The 16,582-nt window shown below is 43.0% G+C and overlaps 1 protein-coding gene across 1 annotated transcript in view; it reads left to right on the top strand.

Annotated features, from left to right (window-relative positions):
• The window catches only part of LOC123749652 (sentrin-specific protease 1), a gene marked incomplete in the record, with an annotated part of 209,597 nt that overhangs the window by 99,480 nt on the left and 93,535 nt on the right, over window positions 1-16,582 (top strand). Inside the window, 2 exon segments of the mRNA XM_069334326.1 lie at window positions 6,220-6,369; window positions 14,817-15,030. Of these exon segments, the coding sequence (XP_069190427.1) occupies window positions 6,220-6,369; window positions 14,817-15,030 (364 nt within the window).

Genomic DNA, 16,582 nt, shown 5'->3' with positions numbered 1-16,582 from the left:
TGTCTGATATTATATCATTTCTCTCCAGGTGTTCTACCCATTTAGTTTTGATTAGCTTTTCCAATACTTTCACTATTACACTTGTCAATGATACAGGTCTATAATTGAGGGGGTCTTCCCTGCTGCCACTTTTGTAGATTGGAACTATGTTAGCCTGTTTCCACACGTCTGCTACGATTCCTGTACACAGGGATGCCTGAAAGATCAGGTGAAGTGGAATGCTGAGCTCAGATGCACATTCTCTCAGAACCCATGGTGAAACGCCATCTGGGCCAGCTGCTTTGTTCCTCCCGAGCTCCTTTAGCATATTTTCCACTTCATCTCTAGACACCTCTATCCGCTCTATGTTGTTCTCTGGAATTCTTATTGTGTCTGGTTCTCTGAAGATTTCATTTTGTACAAACACACTTTGGAACTTTTCATTTAATGTTTCACACATTTCCTTTTCATTTTCCGTGAATCTGTTTCCCATTTTCAACCTCTGGATATTATCCTTTACCTGCAATTTGTTGTTTATGAATTTGTAGAATAGGCCTGGTTCTGTTTTACATTTATCTGCTATCCCTTTTTCAAAATTTCTTTCTGCCTCTCTCCTTACTGCTGTATAATTGTTTCTCGCATCTTTGTATCACTGGTATGTTTGGGGGTTTGGCCTCTTCCTATACTGATTCCATTTTTGTGTCTTTTGGTCTCTTGCCCTCTCACAATTTCTGTCGAACCAATCCTGTTTTCTGGTCCTGCATCTCTGTTTTGGTATGAATGTTTGTGTGCCTTCCTCGTATAGTTTTAAAAATTTGGCATACATTTCATTTACTTCCCTGCCTAGTAACAATTCTGTCCAATTACACTCATTAAAAAAATTTCGAAGTTCCCCATAGTTGCCTCTCTTTAAATCGAGTTTATCAACTGTTTCAATGTCCCCATTTTCTTCTAGATGATATCCTAAAGCATATTTAATGTCTAACAGGACGTGATCACTCTTTCCCAAGGGAGGAAGGTACTGGATGTCAAAAATCTCTTCTTCTTTCCTGGTGAATACTAGATCCAGTACTGACGGTATACCTCCTTCCCTCATTCTTGTGGCTTGCTTTATGTGTTGATACAAGAATGTCTCCAGAATGAGGTTCACAAATCTGCATGTCCAAAAGTCCTCCGTTCTTGCTTCATAGGCCTCCCAGTCTATTGCTCTAAAGTTGAAGTCCCCCAGTATCAACAGTCGTGATTTATCTTTATCTGCTTGTACAATAATATCTCTCATGACCATTATGAGGCCCTCTCGTTTGTCATCCAGTTCTTCCTTTGTCCACGTGTTGCTTGCTGGTGGGCTGTAGGTATTTACAATTATCAGGTTATCATCCTGATTCCAGACCTGCAATGCCATTATGTCAATATCTCGAGGGTTTTCAAATATTAACTCTTTTACCTTCAGGTGTTTTTTCACCAGTACAGCCACTCCTCCTCCCTTCCTAGTTTTCCTGTCACGTCTCCAAACTGAGTAGCCTCTTGGGAATATGACTTCATTTATTATATTTCCTTCAAGTTTCGTTTCTGATAATGCAACAATATCTGGGACCCTAAGCTGGATTATATCTTGCAACTCCAAAGTTTTTGACCTCACTCCATCTATGTTGGTATATACAATTTTCAGGAACATGTTCCCTTTTCCTTTGCTCTTTACTCCCCCTTCCACTACTGATCTTGTTGCTTTGTTTTTATGTACCATTTCACAAGCTTTCCAGTCCCTGTCACTTTGTAAAAAAAAGAATTTCTGTCTTCTTCATTTCTATCCCCATTTAGCCGTTTTGCCTCAATTAAGTTCATTTTCAGCTTTTCTCTGTCTTCCTTGGAGAGGTCTTGTCTTATTGACCAAGATTTGCCAACCTCATCACTCTGCAGTTTCCTGGCATTTCTTAGCACTTCCATCATGTTTTTCACTCCATTAAAGGTCACCCTTAAGGGGCGGTTCTTTTCTTTCTCATATTTTCCTATTCTTCTAAAATCACTGACATTTTCCTTTGAGCCTTCTCCTAAACCTACTATTTTCTCTATGATTTTCATCTCTTCTGCCGCTCGGTCCACCCTAGATGAAATTTCCTTCTCTAAACATCCAAAAATGATTATGGACTTAGTTCTATCTGCAGTGTTTTGTACCAGTTTACTGTTGGTAACCAGTTCTTTCCTAATTGCTTGCCTAATTTCTGCTTCTTGTTGGTCATTTCTGGTTTTGACTTCCGAACACACTTCTTTGATAGTCTCTTTCTCTTTTACAACTGTGTGGCCACATGCCTGCTTGCTCGCCCGCCCATCCACCTGTTCACCTACCTGCCTGCTCGGCTAGACCTGCCTGTTTGTCCACCCACTTATGTATTCACCCTCCTGCCTGCTTGCCCACCCACCTGCCTGCCCACTCGTCTGCCAGCTACCAAGCCATTTTTCCTGCCATCCACCCACCTGCCAACTACCAAGCCCATCTGCCTGCCATCCATCCACCCATCTGCCAACTACCAAGCCCATCTGCCTGCCATCCACCTACCCACCTGCCAACTTTAAAAGAGTAAAATTACTGAAATCAACAAGTGATCCATACAGTGAAGCACAAACACAATACAATACATCAGACAATGGAGATGTGTGGCGAGTGTTTGGAAGTATTAGGAAGATGTACTGTAGGCGTCAAGTGTTGCATCTGTAACATAAGATTTCACCTGGGCTGAGCAGAATTATCTTCAGGATGCACAAACAGGCAAGGAATTTACTGGGTTTGCAAAGATGACAGGTTAATGTGGGAGAACATAACTAAACTGATGAAAAACATTCCCGAGTCACAGAGATTAGCATTCACATAAAAAGCTACCAGTGATATATGCGGACTGGGAAAAGAAAACACTGGATAACGACCAAAACTCGGGAACAGGTAGTTTAAAGAACTGCAGCAGTAGTGTGGTGGAAGAGGGTATTGTAGTACAAAATAACAGCAATATTGCAGAGCCAGGTAATATAAACAATGAGAGAAACAGTGAGACAGAGTGCATAAATGAAGGAATTGGAATGAAAGATGGAGATGGCTCCAATAAAGAGGTAGACAAGACAGGCACAGGGGTAAATACCTTGAAAAACGCAAAAACTGAAAATATTTGCAAATTCTATGCTCAAGGAATATGCAAATATGGAAAATTAGGAGCAAAATGCAATTTTCTGCATCCTTGAAAATGCAGGAACATGTTGGCGAGGGGTACATGCCGTTTTGGAACAGGGTGTAGATACTTCCACCCTAAATTGTCAGTTTTCAATTAGGGACAAAAATTGCTACAATCTTCAGTGTCCGGAATTCCACGTGAGAGGTACACAGCGTTATAGACGGGAAGATTAATATGACATTACTGGAAATTTTTTAGAGGAAGGTAGAAACAGAGTAGAAAATATAAGAGAGGAACAGTCAGATGGAACCACTACAGGATTACAGAGGGGAAGGGAGATACCCACAAAACTGGAATACAAATTATCAACAAGCACACAGGTACTACACCACACAACACCCGTCCTACTACTAAAACTGGACGAACCACTTCCAAAAAACACACCCTGGACCTGGGTAGAGTGGGGGGAGAACACCAAAGCCCACCAGAAGTGACACGCAATGTGGGAAATCATTCATATTTGCAAACATACAAGGCTTGAAATCAAAATCAAGAAATAAAGTTAAGTTCATAAATGGCCTCCTAATAGAATCGAACTCAATACTTGGTGCATTTACAGAAACCCACACAAAAGACCACATGGATAGTGAAATCTGGATTCCAAATTATAATCTATATAGATGTGACAGAGTAATTAGGTCAAGTGGAGGAGTAAGTCTGTATATTAAAGAGGAGCTGGCAATCACAGAGCTCCTGAACTCGTCCAATGAGGTGGTAGAGGTACTTGGAATCAAGGTAGAAAATATTAATCTACTTATTATTTTAATATACAAACCGCCAGATGCAACAGTTGAGGAATTCACTGAACAGATCCACAAAGTAGAGAATATCCTTGATAACCTAGCAAACCCAGGACCAGATATTATCTTCCTTGGAGACTTCAATCTACCCAGTTTAAAATGGAGAATAGCAAACAATAACATTATAGCAGGAAATCAACCTGAAAACAACCAACCACAGGTCAGAGAACTACTGAGATTCTGTGACAAATTCTCGCTCAGTCAGCATATTACAGAACCAACTAGGAATGAAAACACGCTGGACCTGATATTCATGAACAATGATGAGCTAATCAGAGAAATTACTGTCTCAGACACTATGTACTCAGACCACAAGCTCATTGAAGTGCAAACTAACATTAATAACGGTAGTAGGCCCAGGAGAAACAACAAGCGAGAAGGGTTATTCAATAAATTCAAATTTAATAATAAAAGAATAGACTGGGAGAAAATAAACAGGGAACTTACAAACATTCAATGGGAATATGTTCTAAGAAATAAAAATCCTACACAAGGAATAGAAAAACTGACTTCTGAAGCATATGAAGTCTGTCTGAAACATGTTCCTTTGAGGAAAGCCAGAAAGAGGTCAAATGTAGAAAGAGAATGCAGACGACATTACAAAAGAAGAAAGAAATTAACGGAAATGCTGAAGCAGACACGACTCCATACAAAGAAGAAATAATTTAACAGGAGATTGAAGAAATCGAACAGAGACTGAAGCATTCCTATCAGACTGAAGAAAGGCAACTAGAACAGAAAGCAATTCAAGAAATAAAGAAAAACCCAAAATATTTCTTCACATACGCTAAATCAAAAGCAAAAACCACTGCCAGTATATTGGACCTATTCGTATTAGTGAAGGTTCATACACTGAGGATGACAAAGAAATTAGTGAAATCCTAAAAAAGCAGTATGAGGACATGTTTAACACTCAGATACACAGCATGAAAGTGGAAGATTCGGACAATTTCTTTATGAGTGATATACAAACACCTGTAAATATAACTGATATCAACACGAGCGTAGCAAATTTTGAAAGAGATATTTACAATATGCCCATGCGCTCAGCCCCGGGTCCAGACTCATGGAATTCAATATTTATAAAGAAATGCAAAGTGCCAGTAGCACAGGCACTCAGTATAGTGTGGAGGAAGAGCTTGGACACGGGGAAGATACCAGTTGCGCTTAAAGCAACAGACATTGCCCCTCTACACAAGGGAGGTAGAAAAGCATTAGCAAAGAATTATAGACCAGTTGCATTAACGTCAGACATAATAAAAGTATTTGAGAGAGTGATCAGGAGTCAGGTCACTAGATTCATGGAAATCAATGACCTCCACAATCCAGGCCAACATGGACTTAGAGCAGGAAGATCATGCCTCTCACAGCTACTTGACCATTATGACAAAATCACTGAGGCATTAGAAGAAAAACAGAATGCAGATGTTGTATACACAGACTTTGCAAAGGCATTCGACAAATGTGACCATGGAGTAATTGCTCGCAAAATGAGGTCAATGGGTATAACTGGTAAAGTAGGACGCTGGATACTCAATTTCCTGTCGAACAGAACTCAAAGAGAAACAGTCAATCAAGTAAAATCTAGTCCGAGCGCAGTTAAAAACTCTGTACCTTAAGATACAGTCCTTGCACCACTGCTGTTCCTTATTCTCATATCTGATATAGACAAAAAATACAAGTCACAGCTTCGTGTCATTTACCTAATAACTTCCAGCATTTAACCAGTAAGTGGGGTTAAAGGCTGGCCCCTGTTACATTGCGACAGTTTGGTTAGCGTCAACATGGTTGCCGTGCTGGAGAGCCTGGTGCGGTTCTTAAACATGTCGGCTAGCCAGGTGGAAAGCTAGGAGAGTTTACGAAATACCTAAAAGAAAGAAGTGTTTCATTTCATTCAGTGCTCATTTAATATTCTCTTTAATGCTTTTGGAGTACATTCAATTTTTTTCATCTAATCCATGTCTAACATAGTACTGATATGTCCCCTCATTCCCATCCTTCTCTAACATGTGGGTTGGTAGGTAGTTTTGACATAAAATTTATATTTTTTATTTTAGAGTTTTCAAATAATTTTCAAACTTGATATTCCGTGGTAATATAATTTTATTATTAAAATATTAATATCTTTTTGCTAGATTACTCTAGCACAAACACACACATTTTACCAAAATATATATATCACTGCCTTGTTAATATTTCCTTGGATTAAATGTAACACACAGAACAGGATTAAGGTCACTGTGTCATCAAAGCCAAGTAGCAGCAAGATAGACAGAGCCCAAGGTGGCAGTAATGAGGTGGGGTACAGCCGGACAGCGGAATCGCCACGACCAACACGATTCAATCACTTGTCCAGGAAGATGTCTAGTGACGTAAGTGGCCTGGTGCTACAGTTAACATTAATTGATTGATAGGCATTTAAAATGTGTAAAAGTTAAGGTTAGTAGATTAATGAGCAATGAATTATTAAAAAATGAAGGTTAAATTGATGATAGATATACATAATACTGTATATGATGATTGTTGTCCAATTTTCAATTTGACAATGCACAATCTCCCCAAATTGTTTAAACTACAATCAATTAAAATACAGTATAATATGAAAGGTTTCCAAGACATACATTTATAAAAATAAACTGAAAAAATATACTACCACTTCTGCTATTGGGGCAGTGTTTCTTGGCCCTGCAGCAGTTTGATGAAAACTTTGCTTATGAAACGGACTTCTATGTAATCATACTGCATACAGTATAAACAATTATTTTATTAAATGATGGTTAAACCTTGCACTGCACATAACACCCTCAGATGTTCACCCCATGGGGCATATACCATCCTCAGAATTTTTAGGTACTCTGCAACATTTGAATCTACTGTTGGTGTACAGAGTTCCCATCTGGTGAGATCATCAGGTCATCTCAGAGTGGGTAGCTTTGGGCATAGTCGACATGACTCTTCGATGGGTTTTCCCGCCTTGTTCCAGTCTCAAAATGGAATTCTTCAGATCTTCGGTTCATACTCGACCTGTGCAGGTTGAACTGGTTCATCCCGTGCCCCTCCTTTCAGACAACCACGTTGTCCTAGGTCTGGCTCGTTCTCGAGCCAGACGCTTGGATGATATATCTGGACATCCTAGGACTCGTATTGGCTTGTTCCTATCCATCTGAAGTTTGGGAATTGGTTAGGTTTTGTTGAGGGGCGGCAGGTTTTCTGTTTTCCGGTTCGCCCATTTTGGCTCAATCTAGTACCTCACATTTTTACGCATTTAACTCTAGTCGCGGTGGCCCTTCTTCAATTGTTTAATGTTCTGCTGTTGGCCTACCTCAACGACTGGCTGGTGTGGGCTCCCAGCCAATTTGCATGTCTGCTAGGCAGGGATCTAGTTCTTTCTAGCTCGCCAGGTTCTGGTTCCAGGTGAACTGGCAAAAGTCCCAGTTGGTTTTAGTCCCAGGTTCGGACCTGGTTGGGCCTAGCTTGGAACTTCTGTTCCAGCTGCAGCACCGCCTGATGAGGGGAGCTGGGTGTCTTGGCGGTTGCTTGAGCAGTTGTATGGTGGATCCTGCACTTTGCCCTTCTGGTTTTTCTTTTTGGGATGATTTGGCTTCAGAGGTTGTTCTGGTTCTTCGATGGTGGCCCATGTCGCGATTGCTAGGCGCAGACTCCAGGGGCCCTGCACTAGGTGCTGTATCGCCAGTTTCCTCTTCGGGTTTCGGGGATCGATTTCCTGGGGCGTTCCTCCGAACTCACTCAACGTCGTCATGGACACCTTGACTCTCGGATGGGGCTTTGTGTCCAATGCTCACCAGTTCAGCCAGGATCATTGGCCTCCTCCCTTCGTTAGGTGCACAGTATGGTTTAGGCCTTTGTGGCCATATGGCAGACACTGCGGAGAATAGCTCATGTGCTAAGTTCTCGTGGTTTGGCTCTTTGTTCCATTTATGTTCTGGGAGTATCCAACATCCTGGCTGAGGGTCGTCTTCCCATCTCCATGGAATGGACCATCGATGCCTCTTCCTTCCTTTCTTTGCTGGACGTTGACCTCTTGCCGTTGGTATGGTCTCAATGTCTGCCTCTTGAAGCGGTGCCCCAACTATGAGGCCTGGCAGTGGGCACCTTTTGGGTGAACTGGTCTAGATAGGGGTTTCTTTCCCTTTTTCCTCTGGTCTGGCTGTTGTTCTGGGTGCTGGCATGGTTGGAGTCCTACAGTAGAAGGGTGATCCTTCTGGCTCCTTGGTGGTTGGCACAACCTTGGTTTCAGGTGCTGTTTTCTTGTTACTCCTAGTAACATCACCAGATGTAATGGACACTTTGTAATGACTGATTATCTTGGCCAACACTGCTTCTGCCATTCATATTTGTCTTCCTATGGTCAACAACATTGTCAGCACTTTCCACTTTTATAATTATCCTTATCATTAAATATATTTACAACATGGAACCAAACCACCGTCTACCCTTTCAGTAGATCCGACAGCCTTAGCACATGTCAAGCGTGAATTCAACCAACCATACACAAAGGTATCTGACTGTTAAGCAACTAACAGAATAATTACACAGTATAAGATTGCTAATTGATGTTAACCACTGCCACCACTACTCAATTATGGTAATTAATTATGCTAATTCATAGTCCTGACACTTGAGGAGAAGTAAAAAAAATATGTCAAGAGATTTTAGAATCTTTTGATAATCACAGAATTAATTATGAATTGCCATATACTGTATACATACGTATAAGTCAACATTTAAAGCCTAAAAATATGTCTCCAAAGCCAGGGGTCAATTTGTCTGCTGAATATAAAATGAGAACCTTTACCACTGGGAGATAAACAAGTGAAATGCCTGGTCTAACTCTCGTTGTACACTACTTCCCATGACTCCCGCAGCCCAGCGAGTGAGGGAGGGAAGGAAGGAGGGAAGGAGGGAGCCAGCCAAACAAGAAGGGAGGAAGGGAGGTAGGTGGGCAGGGTGCATGGGCAGACAGGCAAGCAGGAGGAGAGGGATGGAGGCAGGTGGGCAGGGTGCATGGGCAGACAGGCAAGCAGGAGGAGGGGGATGGAGGCAGGTGGGCAGGGTGCATGGTGTTATGGTGCCCTCTCCATTATCTTCCCTTATCCAGCGAGAAGAGTCATATCTCTACGCCCTGCAGGTTCTCGAGATGCAAAGACTCGTTCGACATATGTAACTGCTAGTAAGAGTACTTATTCGGGTGTAAAATTGTTATTTTAATTTTGCCTTGCAAGGGGGCTTACGCCCCTAGTGCATGTAAAATGGCGACGGGCCGACAAAAGTGTGCCAAAATCAAGAAGACACCAGCAAGCTGGCAATTGGCTGGCTGTGGTCACGTGATGAGTTTGACCAATGAGAGCATGCCCCTGGGGGCTGTGACATCACCGGGAGGCCTGGCTCAGAGCTTGCAGAATGCCTGGCGCTCAGAGATTTACAGCGCTTGGTTGAGAGTAACCGTGCGCTGGTTGAGCTCTCAAGTTCGGAGGTCCAGGAGCCTCATCTAGTGGATTATTGCAGCCTGACATATTCGCAGTGACTACCGAGGACTACCACACTTCAGGGAAGTGTGAGGAAGCCGAGCTCCAGTGGTGTAAGGGTACCAAAGACTGTGAGCTGATGATCTTGGAGGAGTGAGGAACGGTGATGGCAGGAGCAGTGAGTGGCTCACCGCTAGCAGAACGCCGAGGTACTCAGAGCTGCTGTGATTCGATAACTTCCACTGGGAACTCAGAAGGGAGAAGTCGCATCCAGATCTATGAGTATTTGGTCTCGGCGAAAATGTGATCGAGGGAAACGACGTGAGCAGGAACCACTGGTCGAGCCAGCCTTCAGGAACTGCATGTTTGGGAGTGAGTACGGAGACAAGGCGTATCTTCACGATGCCTAGTGACCTGTAACTCGGCCGAAACGCCGAGGAACGACACGAGGGACTGAGGACCACGATGATCATCGGAGTCCAGGAGTCTGAGGGCAGGATATGTTAAAGATTGATTATTATTCCCTCCCATATTCCCTTGATAATTAGGCAAGATAGGCCTAGGAGTATGCATAGGTTATTACTAGAATGTCTATTGATACTTAGGAGTAGATTAGGCTGTAGGGCAGCTTGCATATGTTGTCTACTGCCTGGTGAAGACAGCAAGCGGTGTGAGTGGCTGAGCCGAGAGGACTGTATGTCTACTGGAGGTGAGGTGGCTTCTGTGAGGGGGGCTCGAGACCCCTTTTAACTCGCCCAGCTGACGCGAGTTGCCGGCGGTCACCAGAGAGGAGCTGCTGTCCACTACTATTATATATGTCTTTATATGATCATTCTTGCTTATGTAGTTATCTCTTCAGTTCACTTTACTTTTTATTTTCACTTTTATGTCTCCTCCATCCCATTGAGCATTGTGAATAAATGACATTAGATTGCACCACACTAGTGCTGGCATTAAATAGAAAAAGATACCCTGATTGGCAACATCGTATCAAATTTGAAATAAAAGCATTGCTGGGACGCAGAGAAGATTACCCAGCTGGCGACCGGAATAAAAGGTGAGAACTTAGGGCCTGAGGTCCGGCAAAACTTTGCGCGCATAGGTGGGCAGGCCCAGTGGGGGTGTTGCACATTACAGGATCAAGCACGGGCAGTGTGTGCTGGCCCTTCTCCTCTCCCTCTTGGGTCCAAGGTCAAGTAGCGGCGACCAGACTTGAGGCATGACTAGGAGAGCTCCCTGGGTGTAGTCAACTGTACCCCAGTAGAGGGAGTGAAGACCTGCAGCATGGGGTTATAAGATCATTAACATACACCTCTATTGTTTAACTATAAATGGGCAGGCAGGGAGGGAGGGAGGGAGGCAGGCGGGTAGGGTGCGTGGGCAGGCAGGGAGGGAGGGAGGGAGGTAAGCAGGCAAGGAGGTAGGTAGTAAAGCAGAGAGGGAAGGAGGTAGGCAGTCAGGCAGGGAAGGGAGGGGAGGGAAAAAGGTAGGCAGTCAGGCAGGGAGGGAGGGAAGTAGGCAGGCAGGCAGGCAGGCAGGCAGGGAGAGAGGGAAGGGAGGGGGAGAGGCAGGCAAGGAGGGTATGGAAGGAGTTAGGCGAGCAAAGAGATGGGGGGGGAAGAAGCCAGGCAGGGAGAGAGGGAGGGTATGAAGGAGGGAGGAAGGAAAGGACCAGATGGAAGGAAGTAGGGAGGCAGGAAGTGAGCCAGGGAAGGGCAGAGACAGGCAGGGAGGTAGGTAGGCATGGAAGGAGGGAGCCCAGGCAGGCAGGCAGGCAGGCATGGAGGGAGGGAGGAAGGGGAGGCTGGGAGGTAGGGAACGAGGGAGGGAAGCAGGGATACAGACAGGGCAGGGCTGGGCAGCACCTTCTGCCCCCAGACTCCTCCACAACACTCTGGGTTGATAGGCAAGTACAGTGCCAGTCAGCTGATGGTTGCTTCGTCATGCCAGGAGAGCTACACCACATGTCCTCAAATTTTTCTGAAATGGAAATGTATTTCAACTATTTAAAATGTACCACAATCTTCAGCATTGAGTGTTCCAGTATGACATCTTGCTAATAAAACAGGCAAATAACAGTGCATGTACTGTAATGTGATAATTGACAATAACCTGTCTCAGTTGACTTGTGGCTTGGAAGCATTTGACAAACTTCCGACCTATTCACTGCCCACCCGTGCTAGTCTCGCTGCAGGCTCAATTCAATATCATGGAATAGATTGTTTCATATCAACAGTTACATAGATACAAGAATCAAATAATAATAAAAAGTAAATAGGAGGGACTTTATTAGAATGAATAAGGCATATACAGAATATATATGCCTTAACCACTGAACTGCGCAACGCGCCTGCAGGCGCTCGACGGGGGGTGCGCAATGCCCCTCCGGGATCTTATGATTCAAAACTCCCGCAGCTACATGGGGTTCACATCAGCTTCCTCAGGGCTCTTGTAAACAGACGCCATTTTTTTATAAATCGTGGGCAGCATTCCTGGGTGTGAGAGCCTCATTACTGAGTGAGTAACCAAGGCTGATGCATGCAGCATGAGCTCACAGCACTGCTGTTCATCTTGTGGCCACAGCATCGCCTAATAATGTCAAAATATATATGTAACCGGTATTATTTAGCCATAATAGTATTACAGAAGAGCCTGAGTGTGATAATGACTGTGTACAATGTTCAAATATCAGTGAATCAATGCTGTTCACAATGTTCACAGTTCTAGCCACAGCACCACAGCATTATTTCGTCCATCTAGGAATTTTCAAACAACTTCTTATGTTACTTTACAAAAATAAACTTAGTCAATTATTCATTTATAGAATTTAGTGACCTGGATTGTGATAATAGCAGGATTGTGGTGATAATTAGTGCTGTGCGTAGTATTGTGGGAGGAGGAATTTTAGTGAGGGAGGGAATCTAGGTAGTGTCACTGTGTGTGGCAGTCACTTTTGTTTTGCACACCATACTTGCTTAGTAGTTCGCTATGGTGAACACATATGTACATAGGTATATACAGTGTGTGTATATAGTGTAATAACAGCAACAGGAGTATGTTGGGAGGAGCCATTTTGGTGAGCGAGGTGACGTTGTACTCGTAGCATCGTCTGCTGGCTGCTGTATGATTTTTCATGCTGTGTATGGTGGCCACTGTGCTGTTTGGACACAATACTGGCTTACTTGCATAGTTATGGTGAATAAAACATGTAGATACCTATACATAACGTGTGTAAATAGTATAATAAAAACAATAACAGAATGGTGGGAGGAGGAATGTTGGCGAGTAAGGTGTAAGGAGTAAGCTAGGTGTTGGAGGAGTGAGGGAGGGTTGGCTGGATGTGACAGCTCACACTCGCGGAGTTCTCAGTGTGTTGATGGTGAATGTATATAGTGTGTGATAGTGTGTAAATATGTTGTAAATATACATAAATGAACATGGAAATTGGATAAATGAGCAATATATGTGGACACATTTGTGACACATATAACACAGTGTCTTGGGACAGTACGGATGTTCTACTGCCATAATATTTTGTACGTGTTCATTATACATAGGATTGGCAAGAAAAACTAATGTACGCAAAAAAACGAACAAAAAATATTTGTGGCAACTCGCACATGTTGAAGCGCGAGTTGCCAGCCCATTAGAGATGGGCTGGCTATGAGTTGCAAATAATTTTTGAGCTGTGTTGAACAAAACTGTAAACCCCTGGCTCTGGCTGGCTAGCGACTCTACCTCCTTGACCTCTTATCTCCACTCAGTGTTCATGTTCTTATCTGTTCATGACCAGACATTTAGTGAACTGAACATGACCGAGCAAATATAGCAGCAGCCAGGAAAATGATAGGATTGATTATGAGAACATTCAAATCTAGAGACCCCACAACACTGCTAATAGTATTTAAATCACTGGTGCTGTACTGTCTTGAGTATTGCTCAATACTCGCTTTCCCTTTCAGAGCGGGAGAGATCTCTGAATTAGAGGGAATACAGAGAAAATATATGGCACAGATAGAAACTATAAAACATCTAAATTGTTGGGATCGTCTCAAGGCTCTCAGAATGTACTCTTTGGAAAGGAGACAAGAAAGGTATAAAATAATATATACTACATGGAAGATACTTGAAGGCCAGGTACCAAATTTGCACATTAGAATAACGACATACCGGAGTGAAAGATACGGAAGCAAATGCTGGATAGAACCAGTGAAGAGTAAAGGTGCCATAGGCACAATCAAAGAGCACAGTCGGAACATTAAGGGTTCATGACTGTTCAACACCCTCCCAGCAAGCATTAAAAGTATTGCTGGAACAAATGTGGATGTATTCAAGAGGCATTTAAACAAGTTCTTGCAAGAAACGCCAGACCAACCAAGCTGTTGTGGATATGTGGGCCTACGAGCCACTGCAAGCAACAGCCTGTTGCACCAAGTTATCACTAGTTGAGCCTGGCCTCAGGCTGAGCTCACGGAGTAGAAGAACTCTTGAAACCCTCTCCTGGTAAGCTTCAAGAATGCAGAGAGAGGGATAGAAATTACTGGATAAGTGGATAGAAGATAGAAGGGCAGAGTTAGTGAAACTCTGTTACACAGTGACAATGATCCACATTGCCCAGGAAGACCCAGTGTCAGTGATCCACCTTTTCCAGGGAGACCCAGTGACAATGATCCACCTTCTCCAGGGAGAAGGTGGTAGGAGGTAGTATCGTAGGTGGTACCTCCTGTGCAAGGTACTGTGCAACTTCTCTCACATAAATCACAGCAGCCGGTTCTGTTCCTCCTGGGGAGCGTTGTATTTTGCGGAGCCTTCTTTTTCCTTTGTTTGTTTTGCCTGGTGGGGTCTGTCCCCCAGTTTTTTACCATGTGGGGTTTGTTTTGTTATGCCTACCTTTCTGGGTGCCTAACCCCTGGCAATGGCAGATAAGGAAAATCCCAACCACAAGGGGGTTTTCCAGGGCCATTGCTCCCTGAAACCTCTCTGAAGGGGCCAGGTTCTGGCTCTGGTCCCTGGTAGGTCTGAACTCCTTAGCTAATGTCCCGGACTAATATAACATATATTAGCCCGATAAGCTCCAGGGAGCCTCCGGGTTTCACCCAGAAAATGGCGTTTCATTACATTCAACGCTGGTTTTTTGTTTTGTTCCAAGAAATGTTGTACTGTATATATTTAAGAGTGCATGTTGATAATACATTAATTATGCATTGTGAATGATGCATACCTTTAACTGCAGTAGCAAGATTTTACTCATTACATTTGCCTTGTCAATAAATAAATATTAAGAACTAGAATACTTTTCTATATGTATTAAGATAAGCATTTTACAATTGCAGGATGATATACAGTTGATAGAAGTAAGAGGTCAAGGGGACCAGTCAGATCAGCCAACAAGGAGACCCGCCCTGGCTCGCCGACTTCCTTCACCCGGGTCAACTCAATCTTCAAGTCCTTCCATCAATCCCAGCTTCCAATTTACCCCAACTATCAGTCCCATACCATCACAATCCACATCGGATGTTAAAGCTAGACCAACCATCAAAGAACCAAGTAAGTCTTAACATTATGTTAATGAAATTTGGTTAACATTACTAATAAGATGGCCGGTCCATGGTTCCAACTGGCTATTGAGATACTCCATGGATAGTTTTCTAATTCAGATTTATGGGGGAGTTGATGATTTACCATGCTGTCTTTGCTACATGATTGTGTTTCCGCGTACACACCAATTACTGTTGACTGTTGTCAATGGTTATTCACCCTTGCACTCCTCTCTGACCTCTCACTTGTGCACTCAAGTTACATGATAAACCCCTGGTATGTATGAAAAAGAATACATTCAGATTTTGTAATTATTATTATAATTATTATTGAGAAAATTAGGAGGAGCCATGAGGAGGATTCGAACCTATGCACTGGGCATACATGCTCTAGATCACCACACCACAATGTGGTCGGAAGCATTGCAACCTGGAATTTAACTGAATCCTCTAGGGTTTCTGAGGCTTCCACTGAAGCCTAATCAGGGTGTCACACAATGCCCCCATGCACTCTTGACTCATAGTCTAGGAATTCTACCTACAAGCAAGAGCATAAGTAGAGTTGGGGAGTACTGTAGGTGAAGAGCAGAGGTGCCATAGATACAATCACTGAACACTATGTGAACATCAGACGTCCACAGTTGTTCAATATCCTCGCAGTTCCAGCAATAAGAAATATTGCCGGAACAAAAGTGAACGTCTGCAAGAGAACACTGGATAGTTTTCAAGAAATGCCCGACCAACCTGGCTGTGGTGGATAGGTGAGCCAGCGGGCCGCTCCAAACAACAGCCTGTTGGACCAAGCGCTCTCAAGTCAAGCCTGGCCTCGGGCCGGGCTTGGGGAGTAGAACAACTCCCAGAACCCCATTCAGGTACAATCCAGGAATCCTCCTCATGGCTCCTACTGATTTTTTCATTGATATGTCACGTTAATGTGATTTATTTGTGTAATTATTATTATTATTATTATTATTATTATTTTTGTTATTATTATTATTATTATTATTATTATTTTTGTTATTATTATTATTATTATTATTATTATTATTTTTATTATAATTCTTGTTAAATTGTATTCCCTGATCATGAGAAAATGAAGCAAAATTATGTAGCTTCCTTGGGCTATGGTGGAGGAATGAAATCAAGTAATGATATTACCGATTCATGAGCGCTCGTGCACCAGGCTTCCTGTGGAAGTCGCCCGGGCCAGGCACACAGTGGGAGTTCTCACAACTATGTTTATACAAACTTATTTCAATTTCCCTAATTTACTTTACACTGGTATTTTGCCATTATATTATGAACTAGTGTCATTTGAGAAATTTATATAATAAAATATTGCAGAACACTGGTACAGTGGCACCTCAACTTAAGATTGCCCCGACTTAAGATAATTTTGAGTTACGATGTAAATTTTATCGAAAAATGCGACTCGACATCCAATGTGTTGTCGACTTCCGATATTTGTTGGTACACGTTCGGGTTGACCGAGCTCGTGGTTCCCGGTCATGCGGTCCGACTTGCCTCAGTTTACTACAGCTGCTCGCTTAGTGACGATTGCG

The sequence above is a fragment of the Procambarus clarkii genome, chromosome 31, assembly GCF_040958095.1.
Source record: "Procambarus clarkii isolate CNS0578487 chromosome 31, FALCON_Pclarkii_2.0, whole genome shotgun sequence".
Classification (NCBI taxonomy): Eukaryota; Metazoa; Arthropoda; class Malacostraca; order Decapoda; family Cambaridae; genus Procambarus; species Procambarus clarkii.
This window is presented reverse-complemented; position numbering and strand designations above follow the sequence as displayed.